Raw genomic sequence first — 23,326 nt, 5'->3', positions numbered from 1 at the left:
GTGATTTCTTGGTATGCTTCATCTCCAACGTTTAGCTGCTTACAGATGCCTCCATCCTTGCTGTCCTTGCTGCAGGGTGTGGGGCTCACTCATGGATAAAGCTATAGAGCCACCTTGCCCACCAAGCGGATGAGAAAGTCAGCCCTGTTCTCAGTTACGGTCTCACAAGAAGTCACTGGTGTCATTTAGGTGGCAGTTTCTCTAGCCCAAGCCTGTAAGTTTACTGCAGTCGGCCAGGAGCAAAGGAAGAACAAGTTCACAGGAACTGACAAAGACAAGAAGTATGAATGCCACTCCTTAACGAGGAAATGCTGATGAACTCACTGGGAGTTGACTGAAACATCTCACCTTGTCAGGGAGCAGCAGGAGTGGGGCTGGTCCCTAAGGAAGGATGAGCTGGGGGTCAGTTGGGCACGGGCAGTGCCCTCAGCAGCCAGGGAATTGGGCCAGGTAGGGCAGAGCAGGTTGGTGGTAACAGGGTCCATGGACACCCCCAGGCACGGTGACGTGGTGAATGAAGTTCTGGGTCCGTCAGGAGCAGCAGGAGATGGGACTGGAGACAGGACTGACTGCACGCTTGAGGAGATGAGGTTGGAGGAAAGTTACCTGCGATCTAGGTCTGAGGTCTGTCCACAAAATAAAACCAGGGGCAGAACTGAAGGTGTCTACCTACAAGATAGCTCGGGCTGGGACTGGGTGCTCAAGCCTGGGCTGACGTGGAGCTCCTGGACCATGGGCAGAAAGTGTGTGAGGAGGCCCCAGGGAGGCTGGTCAGCACAATTAAGGTGTATCGGTTCCCTCGGGGTCTGTGAGTCCTGTAGCAGTGAGGGAAACAGATCCTTGGGTTGACTGCTTGAGGCTTCAGCCTTTCCTTGGGGAGCACAGTCGGACTGTGCCCAACTTCCAGCAGGGACACTGGCCATCAGAAGTCTTTTGCAGGAGAGGTAAGACCTGGCCCAGCCCCCAGGAGCTCCCTTCTGTGTTGGTGGGACTGCAGGGAAGGGGGAGAAGGGGGAGGCAGTGGTGCCATAGGGTCGTGCAGCTCTGGAGCACTCAGGAGTACGGAGCCGTTCCTGGGTGCTGCTCACCCCTGTCCCTGTGGTAAAGGGTGGGAGAGGAGGAAGAGGGTTTTCCTAGTGCTGAGGGAGTTGTTAAACAGGAGTTTGGTGCTCTGAGGTTGAACTTCCGTGGATCTGCAAATGAGCAAGAAACCCAGCGAGTGGTGCTGGCTGGGTGGGGGAGCCTTGGGGTGGCTGGGGGGCGCTGTGGGGTTTTAACTGCAAACTCAGGAATGTGCTGGGTTAGGTAGAACTCAAACTCCTCCCAGAGCTCAGACTCCTGATTGCCCACAGTCTGTCTTGGCTGGCTCATCAGAGTGCTGTTGCTACAGAGAAATTCGGGGCGCTCTGGAGCAGGAATTGCCCCCAGGAACAGCCTGGCTGATCGTTGTCAGGAACAACCTCTCTGTGCTTGACAGTAATCCGTGGGGGAGAGAGGGGACGGGATCATGATGAATGACCGAGTGGGCATTTTGCTTTTCCCCATTCCATGCCAGCAGAGGGGCTCTCACCTGCCCCCCAGCAGGGATCAGGCTCTGCAAGCCCAGGGCAGTACGTCACTGGTGCGACAATCTCCTGGTTAAACCATTGGCCTAATGAGACTTAAATGAGGCACAGGGTTCTGCGAGCTGAAACATCGTATTTTTGATGTAGCAGTTAACCAGAAACTGGGGTTCACATATTGCCTTGTTGGAGAGTGTGCGGCCAAGTGTGCAACTCCCCAGGGAGGCCCTGATCCCTAGGGATTTATCAGCAGCTAAAATACAGTATTTTGGGAAATCTTCCCCAAGCCGTAGAGCCTTTGGGGTCTTTGTGACTCCATGTCACTTGGGTCTGCTTGTCCTCTTACTCCTCTGACGTAAGTATTTTGACAGATTTTTGGCTCCAAAGCTTGTTTTCACCACGTGAGTTGTCTGAACGCTGGGCTGAACCAGGCTGCAAGCGCAAATAAAGCATGACTGTGACAGAGACATCCTATTTTAATCTGGGAGAAAGAGTCACCCAGGGCAGCTGCTGGGATTTCCAGGAGGCCTCCAGCTTAAATTCCTCTCCTGGTGCTTTACCTGCCCCTCAGGGAAGGAAAGATGCCAGCATTAGCTATTTTGGTGTGGGAGGAAACACATGCTAGAGCTTACGTAGCTGTAGACTTGAGCAATAATTTAGGAAGGAAGCTGAGCTATTCCTGCTAAATAGGGCTCAAAGGCAGCTGTTTGTAATGTTTTCCATAGGTCTGTCTGTAATCAAATATCAAATTTCTTTGCTATGCTTCGGAAGAACTAGAGCAAATGTGTATTTTTAAGGCTTCTGGCTTGGTCTGGACATGACTGTTGTGTGTGGGAGGCTGTCCCTGTGAAAACACTCAGTGTAAAGACCCTGGCACACACCCGCCGCATCTGGCACTGAAAGCCTTGGCCTGAGGACACTGGAGAGAGGAGGGTGAGGGGCTGAGGGAGGTAAAACTGGGAGTGGTGGAAGTGACGAGGAGTCACAGCTCTTCAATAACCTTCATTTAATTCCTTCATGACATTGGCATGTATAGAAATGTTACAGGCTTGTTTACAATACTGATAACATTTGCATTGCTGTGTGGGTTAATAGTAAAGGCCTTTATGTCAAGTACAATACAATCACTTCATAAATTTCTTTATATAAAATAAATGCTTAGAAATACCAACCGTTATTGCTATTAAATTCCTGAGTTATGCTGAGAACATGTTCTCTTCACCTTCATTAGATGCTCCCCGCTATCAGCAGCGTCTGCTCATCAGTCACAAAGCTCTGTGGTGTGTTATAAAGTGTTTGTCCATACAAGCTGACAACTGCACGCAGGGAAATTTTCTATATAGGAAAAAGGAAGGAAAATTCAAGTTAACAGGCTCATCACTTGTTCAACATGGGCAATTTCAGTAGTCGGATGAAAGACCAAAATGCAGCTGGGCTCCAGAACTACAAGCCTGACTCCCAAGCTGTTCTCCTGGACCAACACCATCATTTGCCCTGCAGTCCTACAGCAAACGTCCCCTGTGGTCTGTGTGTTAACGCTGTAGGGGTAGATCCTACTGAGGAAGAGAGGACTGCTTAATGCCATTCATGCCACAGGTCTTTCAGCCTTGATGACTGATAATACGCTGTTTAGCTTAGAAGCAGGTAAACGCAGCCCATCGTGCATCATGTCAAGCTGTTTGGAGCTTGGAGAAGCAGAGAATTTAACATTAACTTCGTTTTACCTGAAAGTCACGGATATAGGTGAGAAAAAAGCTGAGGAAGGAGAACGCTAATGACCACTCTGAGACGGTACTGATGATGTGAGCTGTGTAGCCCTGTGTAATAGTGAGGGAGGGAAAAAAAAAAATCAGTGTGAGAAGCTCCTCTTGAACCGGCAATGGCACAAAGATGGCTTGCACATACGGCACCCCGCATCCACAACTATTCCCTTTGGAGGGCAAAATTTCTTAGCGTATCTGGAGTCTTTGAGAATGAAGTGCTGAACTCAGCAGAAGAGCAAGAATGCCCAGGAAAACACCTGCTCCACGCAACTGGGATGACCCCCACTGGGAATTTAATATCCACCTGCAAAACCCGAAGGCTCAATCAAGAGCTTGGCATGACTAACAGCAAAACCTCTTTACAAAAGTAAGGTTCAGGGCCCTCCTTCAGATGTAAGCAGACTTCCAAGAGGCTCCTTATGCTTTAAATAAAGGGAGGGGTGGGAAAAGCCCTCAAAACCAGCTTGTGTAATATTTCCTCCAGTAAGTGCCACACTTCCAGCAGTAGCTAAAGAGGATGGGGAGGGCCAGGGAGGCAGGCAGAGCTGGTAAGACCTACAGGCCCTCTCCCTGTCCCACCCCAGCACTTATCACTTCCCTGGCAGCTCTGTCACTTGTATCCTTTGGCCTTTTTCTCCTCCTGACTCCACCAGACACCCACCTGGCTGCAGTCAGGAGCTCTGCTTTGCTGCAACCAGCTGGCATGTGACATTCATTATTTCTGGTTACCGTCTAACAGTGACTGGGAATTGCTGACCAGCACAGACCTGGTAGTTTGACAACTCGTTGAGGCAGTTCAGTTACTGCCCGTGAGCGAGATTAATTTAAAATAACGCTTGAAGCTGCAACTGTTTTGCTCAGAGAGGAACTTCAGCAAGTAGCTGCATACTGGCTCAACTGGTAAGGCTCACTTGTCCTCTCCCATCTCAAACACATGTACACAACTGCAGGAAGTTCCCAGATGCATTTGTCACTGGTTTTTGGTCTCTGTTTATTTTCTCCATTCAATCACTTACTTTTTCCTGTGGGTCCCAGTGCAATTTCTGCACTAGATTTGTTCCATAGAGGCCACTGTATAAGACAACCGAGGAAACAAACACTGTAAAGAAAGATGTTAAGGAAGATTCAAGACCAAGAATGAGCAACTTAGAAATTTCAGACTCAGCTCTGGATTGTGTCACACTGAGGAGATCTCTGCGTGTTGTCCACACAGTCTCCTTAGCATAATGAACAGTCACAGTAACATGGACTGCTTCACGTCATTCCCTTAACTTGTAGGTTGTTTCAACTGACTACTGTCACATGAAAAAGTGAATTCTAATCTAAATGGATCATCTTTGTTCTCTGTATGCTGCATCTTGTTATACCTCCTTGATCAAACATAGCATCCTTATGAAAGCATTTAAACTATGATCAAATGCAAATACTTATTAGCATTTTGAATGATCATTTTTAGCCATATTTTCCAGGCTAATAGTGTCTAGACATCTTTCTCTGATTGCTTTTCCACTTTTCAACCGCCTTGAATTCTTGATATGTGGGTTACAGGTTGGAATACTGTATCATTTGCAGCAGAGAGGGTTATCAGCTTTTCTGTTTCCCTCTTCACTCAAGGTTTGATAACTGCAGCCAAGGAAAAACCCCACATGACAATGATTCCTCATTTGATCAGAGACCTGGGCTCTTTCCAGAGTGATTGAGATGTCACTTTTTCAACATCTTGCAGAGGGAAGGTATGCTACATCAGTGCTACTGCCTTTATAAATGAAACTTGGAGCATTAACTTATAGATCTGATTTTCATATGATTAAGATACTAACTTCTTCAATCGTTACTGAGATTGAACATCAAGAGCCTCCTGATGCGGAAGATTAATTTTGATGGTGAACAAGGCTGAACTTACTGGCACAAACATGTCTTTGAAAACCCAGACTTCCAAAGCTTATTAAAAAATTGATGTGAGTGGTCCAGGGAGCTCTGGTTACTAATCTGAATGCAAGATACCCAATTCTCTGCTAATTAAAATGTACGGCTTTAGCAGCTGTTAGTTACCTGCCTGAGTTACTAATGCAATGGAAATAATTTAATCATTGTGATATAAGAATAACTGGCTCCCATCCTCCCCTCATTACAGAGTGGGTAATTAACTGCTTTGTTCTTTCTGTGTTGGCAATTCTGCTGTTTCAGTCCAGCAGAGGATCAGGAGTATTTTTATAGAATCAGAAAATCATTTAGGTTGGAAAAGGCATTTAATATTGAATCCAACCGTTAACCTAGCACTGCCAAGTCCAACCACTAAACCACGTCCCTAAGCACCACATCTATGTGTCTTAAATATCTCCAGGGATGATGACTCCACCATGTCCCTGGGCAGCCTGTTCAGTGCTTGACAACCCTTTGGGTGAAGAAATTTTTCCTAATATCCAATCTAAACCTCCCCTGGCACAACTTGAGGCTGTTTCCTCTTGTCCTGTCACTTATTACTTGGGAGAAGAGACCGACCTCAACTTTGCTACAACCTCCTTTCAGGTAGTTGTAGAGAGCGATTGGGTCTCCCCTCAGCCTCCTTTTCTCCAGGCTAAGCAACCCTAGTTCCCTCAGCCGCTCCTCATCAGACTTGTGCTCCAGACCCTCCACCACTTCGTTGCCCTTCTTTGGACATGCTCCAGCACCTCAATGTCCTTCTTGGAGTGAGGGGCCCAAAACTGAACACGAAACTCGAGGTGCAGCCTCATCAGTGCTCAGTACAGGGGGACAATCGCTGCCCTGGCCCTGCTGGCGACACTATTTCTGATACAAAACGTATGTTTCCTCCTGTCCTCCAGTCCCAGTTACAACCATTTCACATATGGCCACAGCCTTCTCCCTTTTACCATCTTTCCCTTATTACATTATGAGCTGTTAATTTAGAAAATACTCTGACAACTTCCCTTTTCTTCCCCTTCCATACGTATCTACGTATCTATCATTATTTCTACAGCTTTACTTCCCTCTAATTTTGGTGTGACCATGCTGGTTCAAAAACCTCTACAGATTTGAGGTTTATGGGTTTTTGACATCTGTAAAAGGCTCTTAACTTGCAGCAGATCATATTGCTCCATTTTAGTCTTCTGCAATTGTACTTGCCTCCTAACTCTTCAGAGCTGAAGATCTTGTTCTTTGCTAACACCAAAAATTTCTGCTAGGGATGGCAAGTCTCACAGGTGACTTCCTTGCTCGGTGTCAAGCCTCCTCAGCAGAAAAGGGTCCTTCTCACTTCTTTCTAACCAGCCTGCACCCCAACTATTGCTTCTCATCTGACTAGTACAGATTATATCATCTTGCAGTAGCAGGAATGGGAGTTCAGCGAGATGCTCCGTCACTGGGAAACAGGGCGTATGGTTTAGAGTTGGTTTTGGCTGCCAGCCTGGAAATAAATGGAATTGATGGGGATTAAATTGGTGGCCTTGATTCAGCTGCAGAAGGGACAGCATTTAAGCAATGATTTTTGCACTTGTGTCTTTGGAATGTAAATTCAAAAGCTTTAGTGTTGTAGCCCTGTTTGACACAAAACTGGGTCATGATTTTCAAAATAACAATGTTTAGGTCCATCAGGGTGAGCAGAGGAACTGCTGTGGTTCAGTTTCCTGACTGTTAAGTGACTCTCAACAGGCAAAAGGCCTCTTTTTCTGGAGGGGTTTGCCCATATTTCTGTAAAATCCACAGCTGCTTCCAGCACTCAGAATTCAAAGTTAAGGGAGATGATGGATTCCAGAGCCATGGGAAGGTTGTAGGGAATGCTGGTCAGAAATATCTTGTCTTTTGAACTGTAGGATGGGCAGGGGAGGAGATCAGAGGTCGAAAGTCTCTTCTGACTCAACCTTGGCAATATGCTCCAGAATTGTGTCTCTGACAAATGCCAGCACTTTGAACCTGCTCCAGGAGCCAGCTGGCACAGTGCAGTACTGCTGTGCATGGTTAGGTTAGTAGTATTTTCTCTTATGCTACATTCTGTAGTTCTCTTTTAGTTGTATCCAACTATAAAACTTGCTGCAGCTTTCCTGTCACCAGGGAACAGACGCTTTTACTTCTTACCTGGCTTTTTACCCCCCCATTAAAACCACCCATCTCTTAAGCACACTTCCCTTTCTCCCCATCTTTCATCGTCTACAGACCTCTGTGATAAACTCTTATTTTGCCACTTTCAGGCTCTTGTGTGCAGGAGGAAATGAGAGGAGAAGGGGTGGTAACCATCCCTCTTACCTTTTCTTATTATCCAGTGACTCACTTGTGGGCTTAACCTGATGGTTCCCTTTTTCCTAAAGTTCCCAGGTTGCAATAGAGGCTACAAATAGTTACCATGATACAAGCTGTATGGGTAAAGATGACAGGCCTTCTGTGGCACAGCCTTTCCCATTGTTAAGTTAAATTAACGTAGATGCAAATACTGTCATTTGTGAAGGCTGCTCTGTTTTAGGGCGACACTGCATAGCAAAAGGATACTGCTCACAATGCTTGAACAACACCAGAGTAACACGGTCAGACGGATCCAAAAGATGTCTTTGCTGTGAACTTCTGGCTGCATCAGGTAGGATAGAATGGTCTGAACCAGCATATAAATGGCCCCTACGCCGAATGTCAGGCAGGCTCCAACCACATGTATGTAGTACAGAATACATTTCTAGGGAAAGAAAGCACTGCTTGTAGAGTACCTGATTTAATTTTAAACTCTCAGAACAATTTTCTTCTGTAGACATTTGGTACACCACCCACTCAATTACATTCTCACATCCGAAGCTAAACAGTTCTGGAACGTGCTAGTACTTAAGAGATTTTTCTTGGAAACCCCATACAGAGTTAGCTGGAAGCCAGCACCTGCCAGCCCTCTGGATTGCTGCTTTTGTTAAGTTCTTGTGGCTAAGGTACAGGTCACAGCTATATCTTAACTACATGGATTTTTAAGAGCTGTTCTCATTAGCCATAATGGTCAGTAACACAGAAACTGGATGAAGGAATCTCTGCAGTCGGGCAGGTAATGAGAGTGACAACAGGCTATCTACTGAGCACTTCTATCCCAGGAATCTGTACATCTATGAAAGATAATGCAGGATAAACACGACACAGTTCTAGTACCCAAAATGGAATTAAAAATAACGAGGTTTAGCGCTTCTCTGAATTACTCATGTATTTTCAGACTTCAGTTGTCTTCAGTAACTAGTGGATTCCAGGGGGTGCTAGCTCCTTTTGCCTCTGGAGTGGCCCTCAGCCAGTCCTCAGCATTGCTTGGATATGCAGGGACATCACTTCCAATTTTTGTCTTGCTCAAGATTAACTGTTACACTAACTAGTTTACAAATTAACATGCACCTTCTATACTTTGATTATCTTGAAAGCTACAGAAAGTAGAAGTACCCTCTCCTGACCAGTGGCAGAGGGAAATCATGGAGTTGAACACAGCTTGAAGGCTTTTTCTTGGTGGGTGTGGTAAGGACCTCCGAAAAAAACCCCAAACCTAAAAATGAGCGTGCTGAGGTTTCTAAGACAGGGGTTGCTGAAGCAACTGGAGAGCTGTGCTACAGGGAAAGGAGAAAGGTGGAGGTTTCCAGGAGCTTTTCCTCTTTGCTTTTCCCTGGCCCTAATCCAGCAGGAGACCAAGGTGACGCTGCAGCCTCTAGTGGCTAAAGGCACCACTACAGACCCCTGAAAAATCCAGCTGCTCATTAATATGATGAGGCTGGTAAATGCAAAATTATCCTGCATGTAACAGCCAATGATGTAGAATGTGGTCCTGCTGATGGTGCAATATGTGAGAATAGCAGATTTTGGAAAAACAAAGTATTGAGGGTGGGAAAAAATAGAGACACTAGGAGGGAGAAATTCAAAAGCTGGTTGACACTGCAGTATTTTCAAGAATTAGGCAGATTTGAAGGGAAATCTACCTAAGAAGGCAGATTTTTCAGAGGTGGACTTCTTGTGGGGTTGGGTGTTTTTGTTGGCTTTACTTTTAGTTCTAATAATTTTTGACTATTTGACACTTGATTCTCTTGAGTCAAAATACAAAATAGTTGTGGTCTTTTAACCTTGAGCTAATGCTTTCAGATCTCCCAGAAGGAGATCCAAGATGAGTTTGCTTTCTGCAGAACTTGAGGGTTTCTTAATGGTTTGGAATTTCATGAATGGCTGCTCACAAATCCCAGTGGACAAAGCAAATAAGAAATGAGTAAGAATTTCTAAACCCAAACTTATTTTTGTAATGGTTTTCTGTAGGGAATTTGACCAAAAAACCAGGTTCGCCCTAAAAAGTTTTGTTTCAGTAAACCCCCCATTTTATCAGGTATCTCAGTAAACACACACACAACCCTGGACAGCTTCGGGACATTGCAAGCAAAGCACAAACCTGGAAATTTGCAATAATGCAAAGACCAAAACAGCTCATCAATCCTAGTGTAAGGCCAGTCTTATTAAGCATGATGATCTTGGATTTTTCTGGATTCAAAGCGTAAACTTGTTTGTATCGGACATACATGGTAGCCATACCTGTTAACGGAGAACCCAAATGCAGTAAGATTTTCAGCTGATGAGTAGGCTGTCCTGTTTAACTGGGAAGATGCTGAGTGACAGAGGCAACTATTTAAAATACCAAAACTGTCTTATGGTACACTGAAATAGGAAAGCTGAAAATCTGGAAGTCAAAACTGAAATAATATAATGGTAAACAAATCAACTTACTAGATTTTTCTGATCTCTTTCATTTGAAAGACATACTAGGTTGTTTCCCCCTCCCTCCCCCCATAATCGCAGCCCAAGTAAGGTGATTGCCCTGAATTTGCATTTCCATTTCTATTACTAGTCTGTTGGTTTTTTTAAATGCATTTTTGGCCTTCTGGAATCTGCAATTATCACGCTGGCTTTGTGGAGAATATCTCTGACATACACTTTCCTCTGAATTGCTTAAGAAAATTAAGATTGCTTGCTTAGAATTTAGTTTTTGACTGAGAATTATGGGCTGTTTAATGATCTGAATAAGGAAATTAAATAGTTTAAAGCTGTATGCATTCCAGAACTGCCTGCAGATTGCCAAGGACAGCTTTCTATACTCACCCAAGAAAGCCGAAATATTTAACATGATCCCAAATAAGCATCTTTCAGGTGGTATTGTCCCTGTATCACTGGAAGAGATAAATGGAGCAATACATATCTATGTATACTAAAAATACTTGCAACACAACTTTACTTCTTTCAGTCTACAAAGGAACTGTAAGAAACGGGTTTGTGAAAAAACCCTCCCAGATATTTTTCACTGAATTTTTCATTACTCAAAGTATACTGTACTAGTTTTAGAGCTGTAGAAATAAGCATGGTAAAGACAAGCTATCCTTAGAACAAGGAACAAACATACTTGGTATAACTATTCCTTTTATATTGATCTTGATTCCATAAAAGGTGAACAAAGAATATTAAAACTGGAAAAATTAAGAATGTGGAAAACTGAAAAAACAAAACTAAGGTCATATGTACAGCCTTGATGCAATGCAGTTGGGAATATCGATTATAGAATGGATTTACTGATACAACTAAAACTGGAAGATGCTTTACTCTGAACAGAGGGTTGGAGATGCACCCTCAGTTTTCTTGTTCATCATCATTTTAACGATATGTTCACAGAACCACAGCTTAAAGGTTAGACTTTTGCACAAAAATAGACACAGTTACACACAAATAACTATAAACAGCTAGTAACTTTACAACTGGAGCTGTTAGGTAAGAACTGCTGTTTAAAGTTTGGAGTTGGGGAAGAATTCACAGGAGTGAGAGGCCAGTTCAATACTATGAGACAGTTTGAACATTACTGACCTGATGTAGGGCACCAAAGGGTCGACGTGGTGTAGGACAATTGCAGTAATGTATGAAAACACAAAAGATGCAGCTGACCAAACAACCAAAGCCACGGGCAAGACAGAGAGGCCTTGCTGAAACCACCACATTTCAGTGCTGACTTCTACCTCCCAACACTGTGAGGAATCAAATACAAAGGTTTACTAAGATTTCTCAGAGGTTTTGCTTTTCCTGAGGCAAGCTGCCTCGAATACAGCAATTTGAGATTGCTCTCAGTCCTGTCCTGCAAACCCAAAGTGAACATTTGACTTCACGGCACAGAAGCAATCATAAATAAGCAGAAATAACATCTGGAATGTTCATTCTGAAATTCTTAGAAGATCATGAGAAAAGAAACCAGTGGTGTCACTTTACTACGTCTCAGCATTTGCTGCTGCCAGAACAAAGTCAAATGGGTCACTGTGAATAACTGACTCTATTTTCTTCTTACCCTTGTGTCATAATACCATGTTAGAATTAGTGAGGCTGACAGAGCATGTGTCCCAAAAGTGACAGTTTAACTGAGAGTGGCTGTTGTGGGGCCCCTAATTTCCATTAACAATCCACTGGGCAAACGTGGAGAAAATGACCTAAAATTACTTTAATATCTGCACTCATTTACTACCTGTCACGCTGTGTGACTCAACACCTGGTATAAGCATCCCTTAAATAAGCTCACAGATATCTATGAGCAAGAGCTGACTGCAACCAGCCACAACCTTCAAACTCAAGGGCTACTTATTCCTGGTGGCAGTGTAGCAGCTACTGAGATTTTACAGGTGGGAGGACAAAGTCCATTTACAGTGGAGTGAAACAGCTAATTCTGTACTCACGCTATCCAGCTCCGTAAGTTGCAGCCTGACAGCAAATCTGTGTCTCTACCTCCAGCTCTCAAAGAGCAATAATGTGCAGTTGTGTCACCCAGGTGAGCTCACGCAGAAAGAACTGTGACTCCTCTCTCGGTGCTAGAGGGAAGTAATTTTCTATCGGCTTCAAATACAAAGTTAAGCAGAGCTGACTTCAGAATCCCAGAATGGCTGAGGTGGAAGGGATCTCCGGAGGTCATCTTGTCCAACCCCCCTGCACAAGCAGGGCCACCCAGAGCCAGTTGTGCAGGACAGCTTTTGAATATCTCCAAAGATGGAGATACTCCAACCTCTGAGGGCAACCTGTGCCAGTGCTGTGTCACCCTCACAGTTGAAAATGCATTCCATTTTGTTCAGACAAAATGCTTCTGGGGCTATCACTGGGCACTGCTAGAAAAAGCCCAGCTCCATCCTCTTTGCACCCTCCCTTCAGGTATTTGTACACGTTGATGAGATCCCACTGGAGCCTTCTCTTCTCTAGGCTATACTTGGCCATGTGTTTTATGCCATTTTACTGATGGCATTCCCTTACATTTAGACTGGTGAGAAGAGTAGAGAAGTTTAAGCATAGTTGTAAATGGAATATGAAACAGGAGAAAGGTGAAGAGCAAATAATAAAGAGTACAGACACAAGCACGTCCAGGCAAAGTATGTGAGAAAAGCAAAATAAAGTTGAGACAAAATAGGAAGGAGTGCAGCACTGAGAAGTTTGAGGAGGTGGGCATTGCCTAGAGTGTGAGAGACTGAAAAAAAGGAGAGAGAGAAAAGGAAGGAAGAGATAGGAAGCACCAAGACTAGAAAGTCTCATGGGAGGAAAAAAGAAGTTGAAACAAAAGTGGGTGAATCTTGCAACAGATCAGAGCTGATCAACTCCTTTGCATCCCACTTAGGAGACCTCAGCACTCTTCTGACATGGACTTACTGCACATGGCAGGTATGTGGTCTCAGGCAGACCCTGCTCATATCTTTTTGCTGACCTTTGCCAGCAGGCATGTCTAGGAGAGCCTGCAGAAAGCCAGCTGGATAGATTCATCACATAATGCATAACAATGCATAATGAGAATTACTCATTTACCAGAAACTGGTGACTTGTGTTTGTGCTGCTTTTAAGCCTAGAGTATCAGTGGCTCAGAGCTCAAATGAGCTCTGGCATTCTCCTGGGAGGTAACAAAAGCCAACTCTAACTGATAACCCTTGAAAAGAATGTACAATTACATCCTTGTAAAATTAAAGGTTCAGCTGCTTGTGAAGAAGATGAAGCAGATGAAGGTGTCTAACAGGAGACATAGTGAATAAGAACAGAGTGAAAGAATTAAAGTTGCTTGCTTTCTTACCCTTAAGCTTTCATTTTTAAGCTAAGTATAACATTAACCTCTAATGTTGACTTTCATTTTAAGACTGTAATGCAGTACAAATAGTAATGAATAAAATTTCACAATCCCATCTCTTGTATGAGTAAATTGGGAATTTGAAAAAGAAATGCATATTTTGCATGGCATTCTCTGTTATAGAAGTTACGTGCCTGGGCATGTAATTCAAAACTTCAAGCAGTCGGTCTGATGCTTAGATTTTACTTTTCCTTTAGCATTTCAGTGTTAATGGTGCCTTAACTTTATTTCTGAGCTAATAGATTTTTGCCTGAAAACAAACAAACAATATGCTACATACCTGAGAACAAGGGCATCAAAAGAAATGTCACCTCAAGGGGAATCCAAAGTCATCTTTCTGGTGAAGTTCCACATTCGCTTCATTTTTTTTCCTAAATCTTTGAGATATAAAGACAAATAATCAAGATGTGAGGTACTTCTACACCTCTTCCTCTATAGTAGTTATTCTCCTTTTATTAGTCATTGCTGCTGACTGGACATTGGATTAGATGGACTGTTGGCCTGACACAGTATGTTTTTCCTATGTTCCAAGCGGTTTAAGGAGTGAAGCTTGTGTACGGTGGGATGGTAGAAACGCAGGAAAAAGACTGGTTAAGACTTTTTGATTTACAGGACTCGTCTACACAAAGCCTATGATGGCATGACCAACTGGGTGGATGAAGGGAGAGCAGTAGATGTTGTATACCTTGACTTCAGCAAGACTTTTGACACCGTCTCCCATAACATCCTCATAGGTAAGCTTAGGAAGTGTGGGTTGGATGAGTGGACAGTGAGGTGGGTTGAGAGCTGGCTGAATGGCAGAGCCCAGAGGGCTGTGATAAGTGGTGCAGAGTCCACTTGGAGGCCTGTAGCTAGTGGTGTGCCCCGGGGGTCAGTGCTGGGTCCGGTCTTATTCAACATATTCATCAATGACCTGGACGAGGGGACAGAGTGCACCCTCAGCAAGTTTGCTGATGATACAGAACTGGGAGGAGTGGCTGACACACCGAAAGGCTGCACTGCCATTCAGTGAGATCTGGACAGACTAGAGAATTGGGCAAAGAGGAACCGTATGAAATTCAATAAGGGCAAGTGGAGGGTCCTGCACCTAGGGAGGAATAACCCCAGGTACCAGTACAGGTCAGGGGGTGACCTGCTGGGAAGCAGCGCTGCGGAGAAGGACCTGGCAGTCCTGGTGGACAACAAGCTCTCCATGACCAGCAGTGTGCCCTCGTGGCCAAGGCGGCCAATGGTGTCCTGGGGTGCATGGAGAAGAGCGTGCCCAGCAGGTCGAGGGAGGTTCTCCTCCCCCTCTACTCTGCCCTGCTGAGGCCACATCTGGAATATTGTGTCCAGTTCTGGGCTCCCCAGTTCAAGACAGACAGGGAACTACTGGGAAAAATCCAATGGAGGGCTGCGAGGATGATGAGGGGACTGGAGCATGTCTCGTATGAGGAAAGGCTGAGAGAGCTGGGTCTGTTTAGCCTGGAGAAGAGAAGACCGAGAAGGGATCTTATTAATGCTTATCAATATCTAAAGGGTGGATGTCTAGAGGAAGGGGCCAGACTCTTCTCTATGGTGCCCAGTGACAAGACAAGGGGCAACGGGCACAAACTGGAACACAGGAAGTTCCATCTGAACATGAGGAAAAACTTCTTCCCTCTGAGGGTGACCGAGCACTGGGACAGGCTGCCCAGAGTGGTTGTGGAGTCTCCTTCTCTGGAGAGATTCCAAACCCGCCTGGACGCGATCCTGTGTGACCTGCTCAAGGTGATCCTGCTCTAGCAGGGGGGTTGGACTAGATGATTTCCAGTCTGGGATTCTGTGAATCTGTGAAAGATTTAACTTGAAGTGAGAAGCTTTCAAGAAAAAAAAAAAACCACGAATGCAACTGTTTTAATGCAATTAAAACCAGTGCCTACGATCACTGCTGGAAGAGGACGGAACATGGAGTCTTCCCATTTCATTGTGGATGGGCATCCCAATGTGATGCTGGTGCCGTGCTAAATATGTGGCAGGATAGGTGTGGAAGCAACGTGGATTTAATCAGACACCTCACAACTCCTGTCTTCTCTTCACATGAGCAGCTGCCATTTTCATACACCGGAGAAATTGTCAGAGAGGAGATGCTGTGCTGCATTCCTGTTAGCTGGTGATATCCATAAGCTTGCACAGGTATTTGCAACATTCAGGTGCTGGTCAGACACAGCCCAAGATTGGGCATCCCTGCAACCTATGCTGTCACTTAGCCCAAAGCTAAGGCCTGGACACAAATTACACTTGTTTTCATGTGGTCAGGTGTAAAAAGCAGTGTTGTAGCTTCAATTGCAACCTGAGAGCTCTGGGGAGGCATGACTTCTTACTGTGAATATAGCTGCAGGCTGGTACATCCTGACAGCATGAGGATTAGAGCTAGTTTGGGCTCTGTCAGAAAACCGCAGCTTTGGTCCTCTTTCTTTCACAGACGTAAACTCCTGACCACCTCTCCTTACACTTAAAACTGTTTTGTAAATTTTATCCCCACTAAATTCTCTTTCTTAGCTCTGTCAAGATCTTCCCATAATTCTTATCATCTCCCTTCACCTTCCTTCTTGTTTAGACTTTTCCAGTGAAATCAAGTATTTTTTCATGCTATTATGCAGACAGACTGCATATACCAAACACAAGCTTTGTTCCATGGCAAAGCGCTGTGTACATTTACAGCACCGTCTACTCAAGACTGTCCAAACTCCGCACTGCTGCAGATACACTGTGTCTCTGCCAGCTCACAGGGCTCCAAACGTGGAGCGTCTGGGCAAGTGCAGGCGCATAATAAGGCATCTCAAATCACTGGGAGGCAGGATGGAATTGCCTCGGAATTTGCCAGCTGGAAGGTCCTGAAATAGATTATTATGAACACCTCATCTTGTCCTATTGTTTTCAACAGTGAGAAAGAAAACACACTCAACCTCCTTGTTTTTTCATAAGGTCCTTTGCCAACTGATTATACAATGGCAATGCCTAGCCTCTCTTTTCAACATAACTCTGATTTTCTTAAACATTTATCCGGATCTGTAGGCACTTTCCTGTCCTAAGGTGGTGGGTTTTTAAGCCCCCGATTAAGTATCACAGATCTTTCCTGTGATAGACATTATCAAATCATCATCAAGAGCAAGTCAAGGAAGTGTTTCAAAAACAAAGGAGATTTTAACCATCTCTCAGGTTTTTCTTTAAATGCAGGAAGTGGGCAGCAGCATTCTGCACATGCTTGAGCATGTGGAATAGAAACTACAAATGAAAATGAAAGGTGGCCAAGGCCATTAACGTCAGAAAGTTAATGTTACCTGGAATGATAAAGTTGAGAAGATGGTCGAAAGTATGTGTGGAAAAGGGAAATTTCTAAATTAATGCAGATACCATGATTGTCAATCTGCCTTTTCCCTGCTCTCTCAGCAAGACAGGCAGAGATAAAACTGTACGAAGGGATACTCCTTTTTCTCTCCATCAAAATACTCCAACAGACACTGTGTTGAAGGAAGACAAAGCAATTTGCCGTGTGCGTTCCTGAGTAAACACAAAGGTCAGATGGGGATGAGTCAGAAAGGGATTGAACATGTTCATTTGCACAACCTATTGGCAGGGTCAAACTGATAACAACGGTTAAAGGTCACTAATCCTCAAAGGGCTAGAAGTAAGAAGGTAGGAAATGTGTCACCTTTGCTGTTCCCACTGCAGGGTAATAACAGATGACTCGTTTTGAGTGTTTTCTCAGTACAGACACCCAAACAGTTGCTATTAAATCTTTTAGATATGGGGGTCAGCCTTCAGAGAGTTGAGGCAAGGATCTTTATGCCCTCATAAGCCCCTGTTACTCAGCTGGGGAAGCAGAACGGCATGGTGCCAAACCAAATAGAGCCAGGCACAAGACACCATGACACAAGAATGTAACAATGCCTGTCTTAGAAACCTGGCATACCACGATACTGGCCTGTCACTACAGCTGACTGAGGAGCTCAGTGTCCAGAATGAACGCACACTACCTGTCAGTCCAACCTGTCTAACCAGAGAAAAACAGCTAAAAATACATGAGTACTCGAAGCGGAGCATGGGAGACAGTGTCCTGTGTTACGGCTGGGGAATTGAAGCTACTGCAAGGTCACGGAGAGGGACTGGTGGTGCCTGGTGCAGGGGGGCAGCTCTGACAGAGGGAAAAGGGCCGGGATGGAAGGAAGGTTCAGGAGCAGTTGGGCAGGGAGGAAGGGGAGATGGAGGCCTAGGGGCAGGGACATGAAAGGGCAGAGGGGCTCAATGGGGTCCTCGGGGCACGGGGGTCACTGGAAGCAATGGGGGACCATGGGAGACGGTGGTTGGGGGTCACTGGGGCAGCAGGGAGAGTGATGGGGGGTGACTAGAGCTGACGGAGGGGCACGGGGGGGGGCGTGAGCGGGATGGCGGGGGATTTGTTAGGCAGGGAGGGGGCACCTGAGGTAACTGGGGGTCTCTAGGGGCTTCCAGGGCTGCCGGCGGGTCGTTAGGGACGGCAGGGAGGGCAGCGGTGAGGGCGGTCAGGGCTGACGGGGGGTCAGGAAGGAGAAGGCCGGGGATGACACCGAGGAGACCACGATACACCAGAGGGTGGCTGAGGGGGTGGCTGAGGAAGTGGCTGAGGAGGTGGCTGAGGAGGTGGCTGAGGAGGAGAAAGGAGGCCGGAGGGTGGGCTGAGGGGAAAACCGGGGAGGGCCGGGACCCGGGGTGGGGGGGGCCGTGCGCGGTGGGTGTGTCGTTCTCCCCCCCCCCCCCAATTTACCTCAGCCGCTCCCGCGCCGTCCCCGCGGCGGCCGCGCGTCGCCCCGCCCCTGTCCGCCCCGCCCCGCCCCGCCCCCGGAGCGTGCCGCTGCCACCTCCCATCTCCTTTGCGGCCGTCGCAAAAGGGGCGTAAAAGCGTCGCTCGGTGCAGGGAGGTTGAGGTGAATGCCGGGTTTCTCTTGGTGGCGGGTGGTAGGCGGGGGTGTCGGGTCCGTTTTCCTGGTTCTGTGTGTCCCTCCGGGTGGGGCGAGGTCCTTGAGGGAGAGGGGCGTCGTGTGGGTGAGGGGGGAGGTCCTTGAGGTCGGGCCTGGGCCTGTGCTGCGGGCTGGGCCGGGGGCTGTGGTGTACCCGCCCGGCCTGGGTGCGGGTGGATCCTGGCCGCGCCGGGGGCTGCCTCCGTCGGGCTGGGGGCGAAGCGGTTGGTTGGGCCGAGAGGTGCCCTTGTCGTCACTCTCCTCCCCCAGGTGTTTGCCGGCCAGCAGCCAGGCCCGGGTGAAAGTCCTGCGGAAGCCGAGTAGTGTGGGGTTGTTTGTTTTGGAGGATGAGGCAGTCTTTGGTTGTTTTCTCTTCTGTCTCAGGCTCGGGGGGGATCAGCCCCTCAGGAAGAGGGGAACCGCGTGTAGTTTTGTGCATTGGAGCTAATTTTTCTGTTTTTCCAGGGCAACACCCACAGGGACCTCCTAGGTGACTAAGTCAGGTTTCCTGATAAGTGAATGGGTGCAAGTCTGCCTGCTCCCAAACTTATCGAGTTCCTGCATAAGCAAGGCCCTGTTTGCTTGCTTTCTCCTCTCCTCCCACTGACAGGGCTTTCTGAGGCTTGGTTATTACTGTTGCAAGTTGCCTTAATTAAGCTGTGGAGAGTGGGAATGAAAGTACTTGTTCTTATGCTGGTATTGACCTTTGATTTACATGACTTGTTTTCCCTACCTGATATGTGTGTTGCTGATGGCTTTAGAGATGGCTGTCATCTTCCCCTCTCTAGCTTCATTCTCCTAGACTTTGCAACTAGGTTTTTGTGGTTTGGTGGTTTTGTTTGTTTGTTTTTTTGTGTGTGTGTGTGAGGGTCCTTGTTTGCACTGGAAATGCTGTTCCTGACCCCATGTTTTCTTTTCACAGCTGCCTCGTGCTGGTGTCTGTAGGCTGTCTGTGACCAGCCAAAGCTCTGTAGCTCCTGCATATTTCTTGCATAGCTTAAAAGTTGATGAGACAGTGAGCTTTCACCTGAACTGGGTTAAATTTGGAGAAGAAAAAAGCCACAGCAAAGCTGGAATAAGTAACAGCCATCTGAAAAAAATGCTTGTAACTGCCTTTAGGCCACTGAAGTTGCAAAGCTTCTTCAAACCAGTTAAACTAAAACCACCAGAAATACAGAGGAATCTTTAGTGCCATCAGTTGATAAGCTGAAGTAGTGTACGTCTCATACGTACAGCTAGCTCTCCTACAAGAGAGATGTGAGGGGACTGGCTGTGCCTTAGTCTGTAACATAAGTCGGTGTGGTGTAAGTTTCTACTGCTGCTGAAACTTAGGCGGGTGGCTGCAGGATATTTGCTTCAGTAAGCAGCAAGGAAAGTAAACAAGTGCAACTTGCCATTTTATAACTGCATTGAGAACACTTTTTTCCTGTTTTTTCTCTCAGCAATTCTCTAAATATCTTTCTTTTAGAACTCTTATAAAAGCTTCCTTGTTTGCTGATGGCAAATGAAATGTTCCTTAGAGCAGCTCCTAGAAACTTTTGATATCAATCTCATTTGCGCTCTTTGCCTTCAATATGTCTCAACCCTTTATGTTGCAGGATCTTATGATTCTCTGTAACAGCTGCTACCTGCCAAATAAAAATTCTGAGGCTGCCCAATCCATGAGTGGGCATCGAAATATAAAGCGGCGATGTGGGGAGTCGCACCTGGAATCCCCTGCGGGCTGCGGTCACGGTCCCACCGCTGGATGCGTGTTAAGCAAACTAGTTCAGTTGCCTACACCTCCCTTGTCAAAGCATCAGCTGAAACGGTTAGAAGAACACAAATATCAGAGTGCTGGACGATCCCTGCTTGAACCCCTAATGCAAGGTTACTGGGAATGGTTAGTTGGAAGAGTTCCAGCATGGATTGCCCCAAATCTGATCACCATAATTGGACTGTTAATAAACATATTTACAACTCTGCTATTAGTATATTACTGCCCAACAGCTACAGAACAGGTAAGTTACAGACCTCTGAGAATCTTTGTTCATAGTTACTGTCATCTAATAGCAGCTGGCACCATTTTCTGGTGGGTTCTTGTCTTTGTGGAGAACTGTTTCTCATTGACCAGCCCACAGTTTTCATACATTTAAGCTATTCTCTACTCTCCATGTGAGTTCTTGCATGCCAAAAAGAGCACATATGGATTTTGGGGTTAGCACGCCGCTTGCTGAGTGAAACAGCGGTTTCTCTGGCCAATGTGCACTGTATGAAATAAGATCTAGTACCAAAATAACTGTTCTGGTCGCAGCTGTGAAGGACCTGCTGCATGAAAGTTGCAGCCCCACAAGGCTTGGGTGCATGTGCAGATGATTAAGAAATGGACTTCTCAGCTGTCTTGCTTGCATGACATGTGGAGTTTTTGCCTGTTTACTTTCTCTGCTTGTGACTGGGTTAATCACCTTCAGCTTTCTGATCTGGAGTTACCACACAACAAGGTGACTCGATTGGCAGTGAGCTGAGTCTGCCTGCGGGCCCAGCTAGAGTTGCAACACAGTGAGGAACTTGAGCTCAGACAAGGGACTGAGCTCCAGAGTGCTGCAGCTTGAGAGATTAAGGCTGGCCGCTTCCTCCGCGGCTGGTGTGACTAAACCCCGCTTATTAAAATAAAGAACACTTTCTTCATACCGTGTGGGCCCTGGCAGTTCATATTACCGGGCAGCTCAGATCAGGACTGTGGGTACAGTGTGTGATCAGTTGTGGGAACACAAAGTTGTCATCTTGAGCAGCCTGCTGCTTGAGTAGTCCGTGCTGTGAGAAGGCTGGATAAAAGTCAGTGGTTTTACTCTTTGTTCTGAATGCACTAAAAGGTTCTGACCTCAGAAGAACTGTCTTCCTGTAATTCCTGGTTTCAGCACTACAAAAGTCTTTACAAGGCATTTCAAGTTACTAGTTTCAAAGACTTCTCTCTTACTAGACTTGCCTTGTAAGGTACTTGAAGACTTTTGTTTTTATGCACTGAAAAAGTTTTGTCACTTGCATGTTGAATTTTAAAAGCTGCTCATATCTATAAGCACTGAAAAAGGGAATAATTTGGTACAGAAAAACCATACCAAATAGCTGGAGAATGTCTTGTGAGTTTTAGCTTTTAAAATATCTGAACTGCTTCGTAACTAAGCCTCCAAACTGAGGTTGGGAGGTTGCTTCGTAGTCAGAGTCTGGGTAGAAACAAACGTAAACCCATGTAGGATGGTACATTTAACACTCTGCATCCCTGTTCCACATATGACTTAGTAAAGGGATGTTTGCCTCTTCTAGAGATGTGTTGAAATATTTTCACAATAACTTGCAGAATTTAGCAGGTGTAAGATAAAAAGTGAATATTAAGTGTGAGCAGGGAATACTTAGAGCAGCTCCTTCCCTTTTTTAGACTATGGCATTGTTGTATGACTTGGTTTTAACTTGCCATTTACTCTGATAACAGTATTATACGGGGCCGAGTCTCTGAAATCCGGTTTGAGAGACTTCAGCCTGTCTCTGTTTCAGCATTTAGCATGGCCGCTGAACCAGAACATAATTTAGAGTACAGTTGTATTTTGGTTGGTAATTAAACTTCTAAAGTAAGCACTAAGCTACGCTCAGAGTGTCAGAAAGTCATAGTGTTAGCTGTAGTCTGCTGTATTAAAACACCGTTTCGTGCTTAACAATTTGAGAGTTACTTTCTGCAAAGTGAATGAGACTGTCTTCTCCTTTTAGCTGAAAAATAACTTTCTGCTGAGGCAGTTTTCAGCCTGATCTGATTTGCCATATGGCACTGCAGCCCCGTGTGCTGGCACGACAGGGAGGATGCTATCTCGGTGCTGGAGCTGTAAGCGTGTGCTTTTTTAAGTGTCAAGTAGCTGTCTGGGAAGAAAATGGGGCTTTGAAATTCTAGAAACAGATTTTTTTTTTTTCAAAAGCACTACTGCTTTCAGATGTAAATTATCTCTTCCTTGTAGCTCAGTCTTAGTTCTGCTTTTTTGAAAAGCGACTTGTCTCTTCCTGTTGATGAAAGGTGTAGCCAAGGGAATGTAGCTATCGCAGCCTCCCTGGTAGCCAACAAGAAAATGAGATACAGAGAGTTCTACTGCCTGCTTAGTTGGAGGGACCCCAGCTAGCAAAGTGCTGAGCAATGGAATGGTACCTGAATTTTTTTTAAAAAAAGGCAAGATTTGGATAAGAGGGAGCTGTGAAATCTTATGCAGATGAAAATAACATCGAAGAGGAAACACCTACACTGGTAATGAAAGTAGTGTTAAAGACAGAAGAGCCAGCAATCTGATTTTTTTTTTAAGTTTATAGAGAAAAATTGCATGACACTGAAGATAACTAAACATTGCATATAAAATCTATATTTGAAAAATAGAAATGTTATTATGGGATGGAATTCTGTGGCATCAAAACCTTGTCTAAATGTGGTCCTCTGCTTTTTGGCTGACACATTTCTCCTTTACCTCTCTTCTTGTGCTGGTTTATGGATACACTGCTAAACAGTAGAGCATGGTGCCGACTTTTGAGGCAGAATGAACTCTTTTAGTAAAATGCAGTAGCAGGCACAATGCAAGCTGTAGAAAGAAATATATTTAAGTTGAGGTGCTACAAATGAGTCATGGTTGTGTTGACCAAAAGAAGCTGGACTCCAGGGCTTTACGAGAGGCAAGTCAGCTTGATTAAGCTACTTAGCTGTATTTGGACTTTATTGGCGTGGTCTGTAAAATAGAGCAGCTCATAAATGCTCACTTTATAAAAGTGTGTCAAATGTGAATATTGCAAAATATCAAATAATATTTGGTTTATGAATGTGTAAACTGAGACAGACTAATGGCAACCCTCTGGCTTTTGTGGTAAAAATGGTTTGTGTTTCAAATACTGAAAAAAGCTTGAATTGTAGTCTTTGGTCTAGCAGGGATTTGG

General features: G+C 45.4%; 2 protein-coding genes across 5 annotated transcripts in view; one reads left to right on the top strand and one right to left on the bottom strand.

Moving 5' to 3' along the window:
- Nucleotides 1–2,553: 2,553 nt before the first annotated feature.
- Nucleotides 2,554–18,269, bottom strand: DRAM2 (DNA damage regulated autophagy modulator 2). 2 transcript variants are annotated; one of them, XM_054803867.1, is made up of 9 exons: nt 18,199–18,269; nt 13,714–13,810; nt 11,159–11,316; nt 10,406–10,473; nt 9,702–9,841; nt 7,808–7,985; nt 4,342–4,424; nt 3,287–3,379; nt 2,554–2,897 (listed from the first exon to the last, which is right to left on the bottom strand). In XM_054803867.1, the coding sequence occupies exons 3-9, from the start codon at nt 11,287–11,289 to the stop codon at nt 2,790–2,792; spliced, it is 801 nt and encodes a 266-aa protein (XP_054659842.1). In that variant the 5' UTR covers nt 11,290–11,316; nt 13,714–13,810; nt 18,199–18,269; the 3' UTR covers nt 2,554–2,789. The 2 variants fall into 2 exon arrangements, with proteins under 2 accessions (XP_054659842.1, XP_054659843.1); XM_054803868.1 differs by lacking the exon at nt 3,287–3,379.
- Nucleotides 18,270–18,282: 13 nt separating this feature from the next.
- CEPT1 (choline/ethanolamine phosphotransferase 1) overlaps nt 18,283–23,326 on the top strand; it is a 30,516-nt gene continuing 25,472 nt past the window's right edge. For 2 of the 3 annotated variants that reach the window (XM_054803863.1, XM_054803865.1), the window contains exons 1-2: nt 18,283–18,358; nt 19,990–20,391. In XM_054803863.1, coding sequence (XP_054659838.1) covers nt 19,996–20,391 — 396 coding nt within the window. In that variant the 5' untranslated portion in view covers nt 18,283–18,358; nt 19,990–19,995. Of the gene's footprint in view, nt 18,359–18,386; nt 18,407–19,989; nt 20,392–23,326 lie in introns of those variants that run through there. The other variant, XM_054803866.1, reaches the window with a different exon arrangement.

Source organism: Grus americana, chromosome 25, assembly GCF_028858705.1.
Source record: "Grus americana isolate bGruAme1 chromosome 25, bGruAme1.mat, whole genome shotgun sequence".
Taxonomy (NCBI): domain Eukaryota; kingdom Metazoa; phylum Chordata; class Aves; order Gruiformes; family Gruidae; genus Grus; species Grus americana.
This window is presented reverse-complemented; position numbering and strand designations above follow the sequence as displayed.

What these genes read in the sequence shown, in the direction of transcription:
- DRAM2 (XM_054803867.1), bottom strand. Translation starts at nt 11,289, where the DNA reads ATGTGGTGGTTTCAGCAAGGCCTCTCTGTCTTGCCCGTGGCTTTGGTT. An exon ending in ACTGGGACCCACAGGAAAAA is followed by an intron (nt 3,380 to 4,341) that starts GTAAGTGATTGA and finishes ACTATTACACAG; the next exon opens with GGCTACACAGCTCACATCAT. An exon ending in CCTATATCCGTGACTTTCAG is followed by an intron (nt 2,898 to 3,286) that starts GTAAAACGAAGT and finishes TTTCCTATATAG; the next exon opens with AAAATTTCCCTGCGTGCAGT.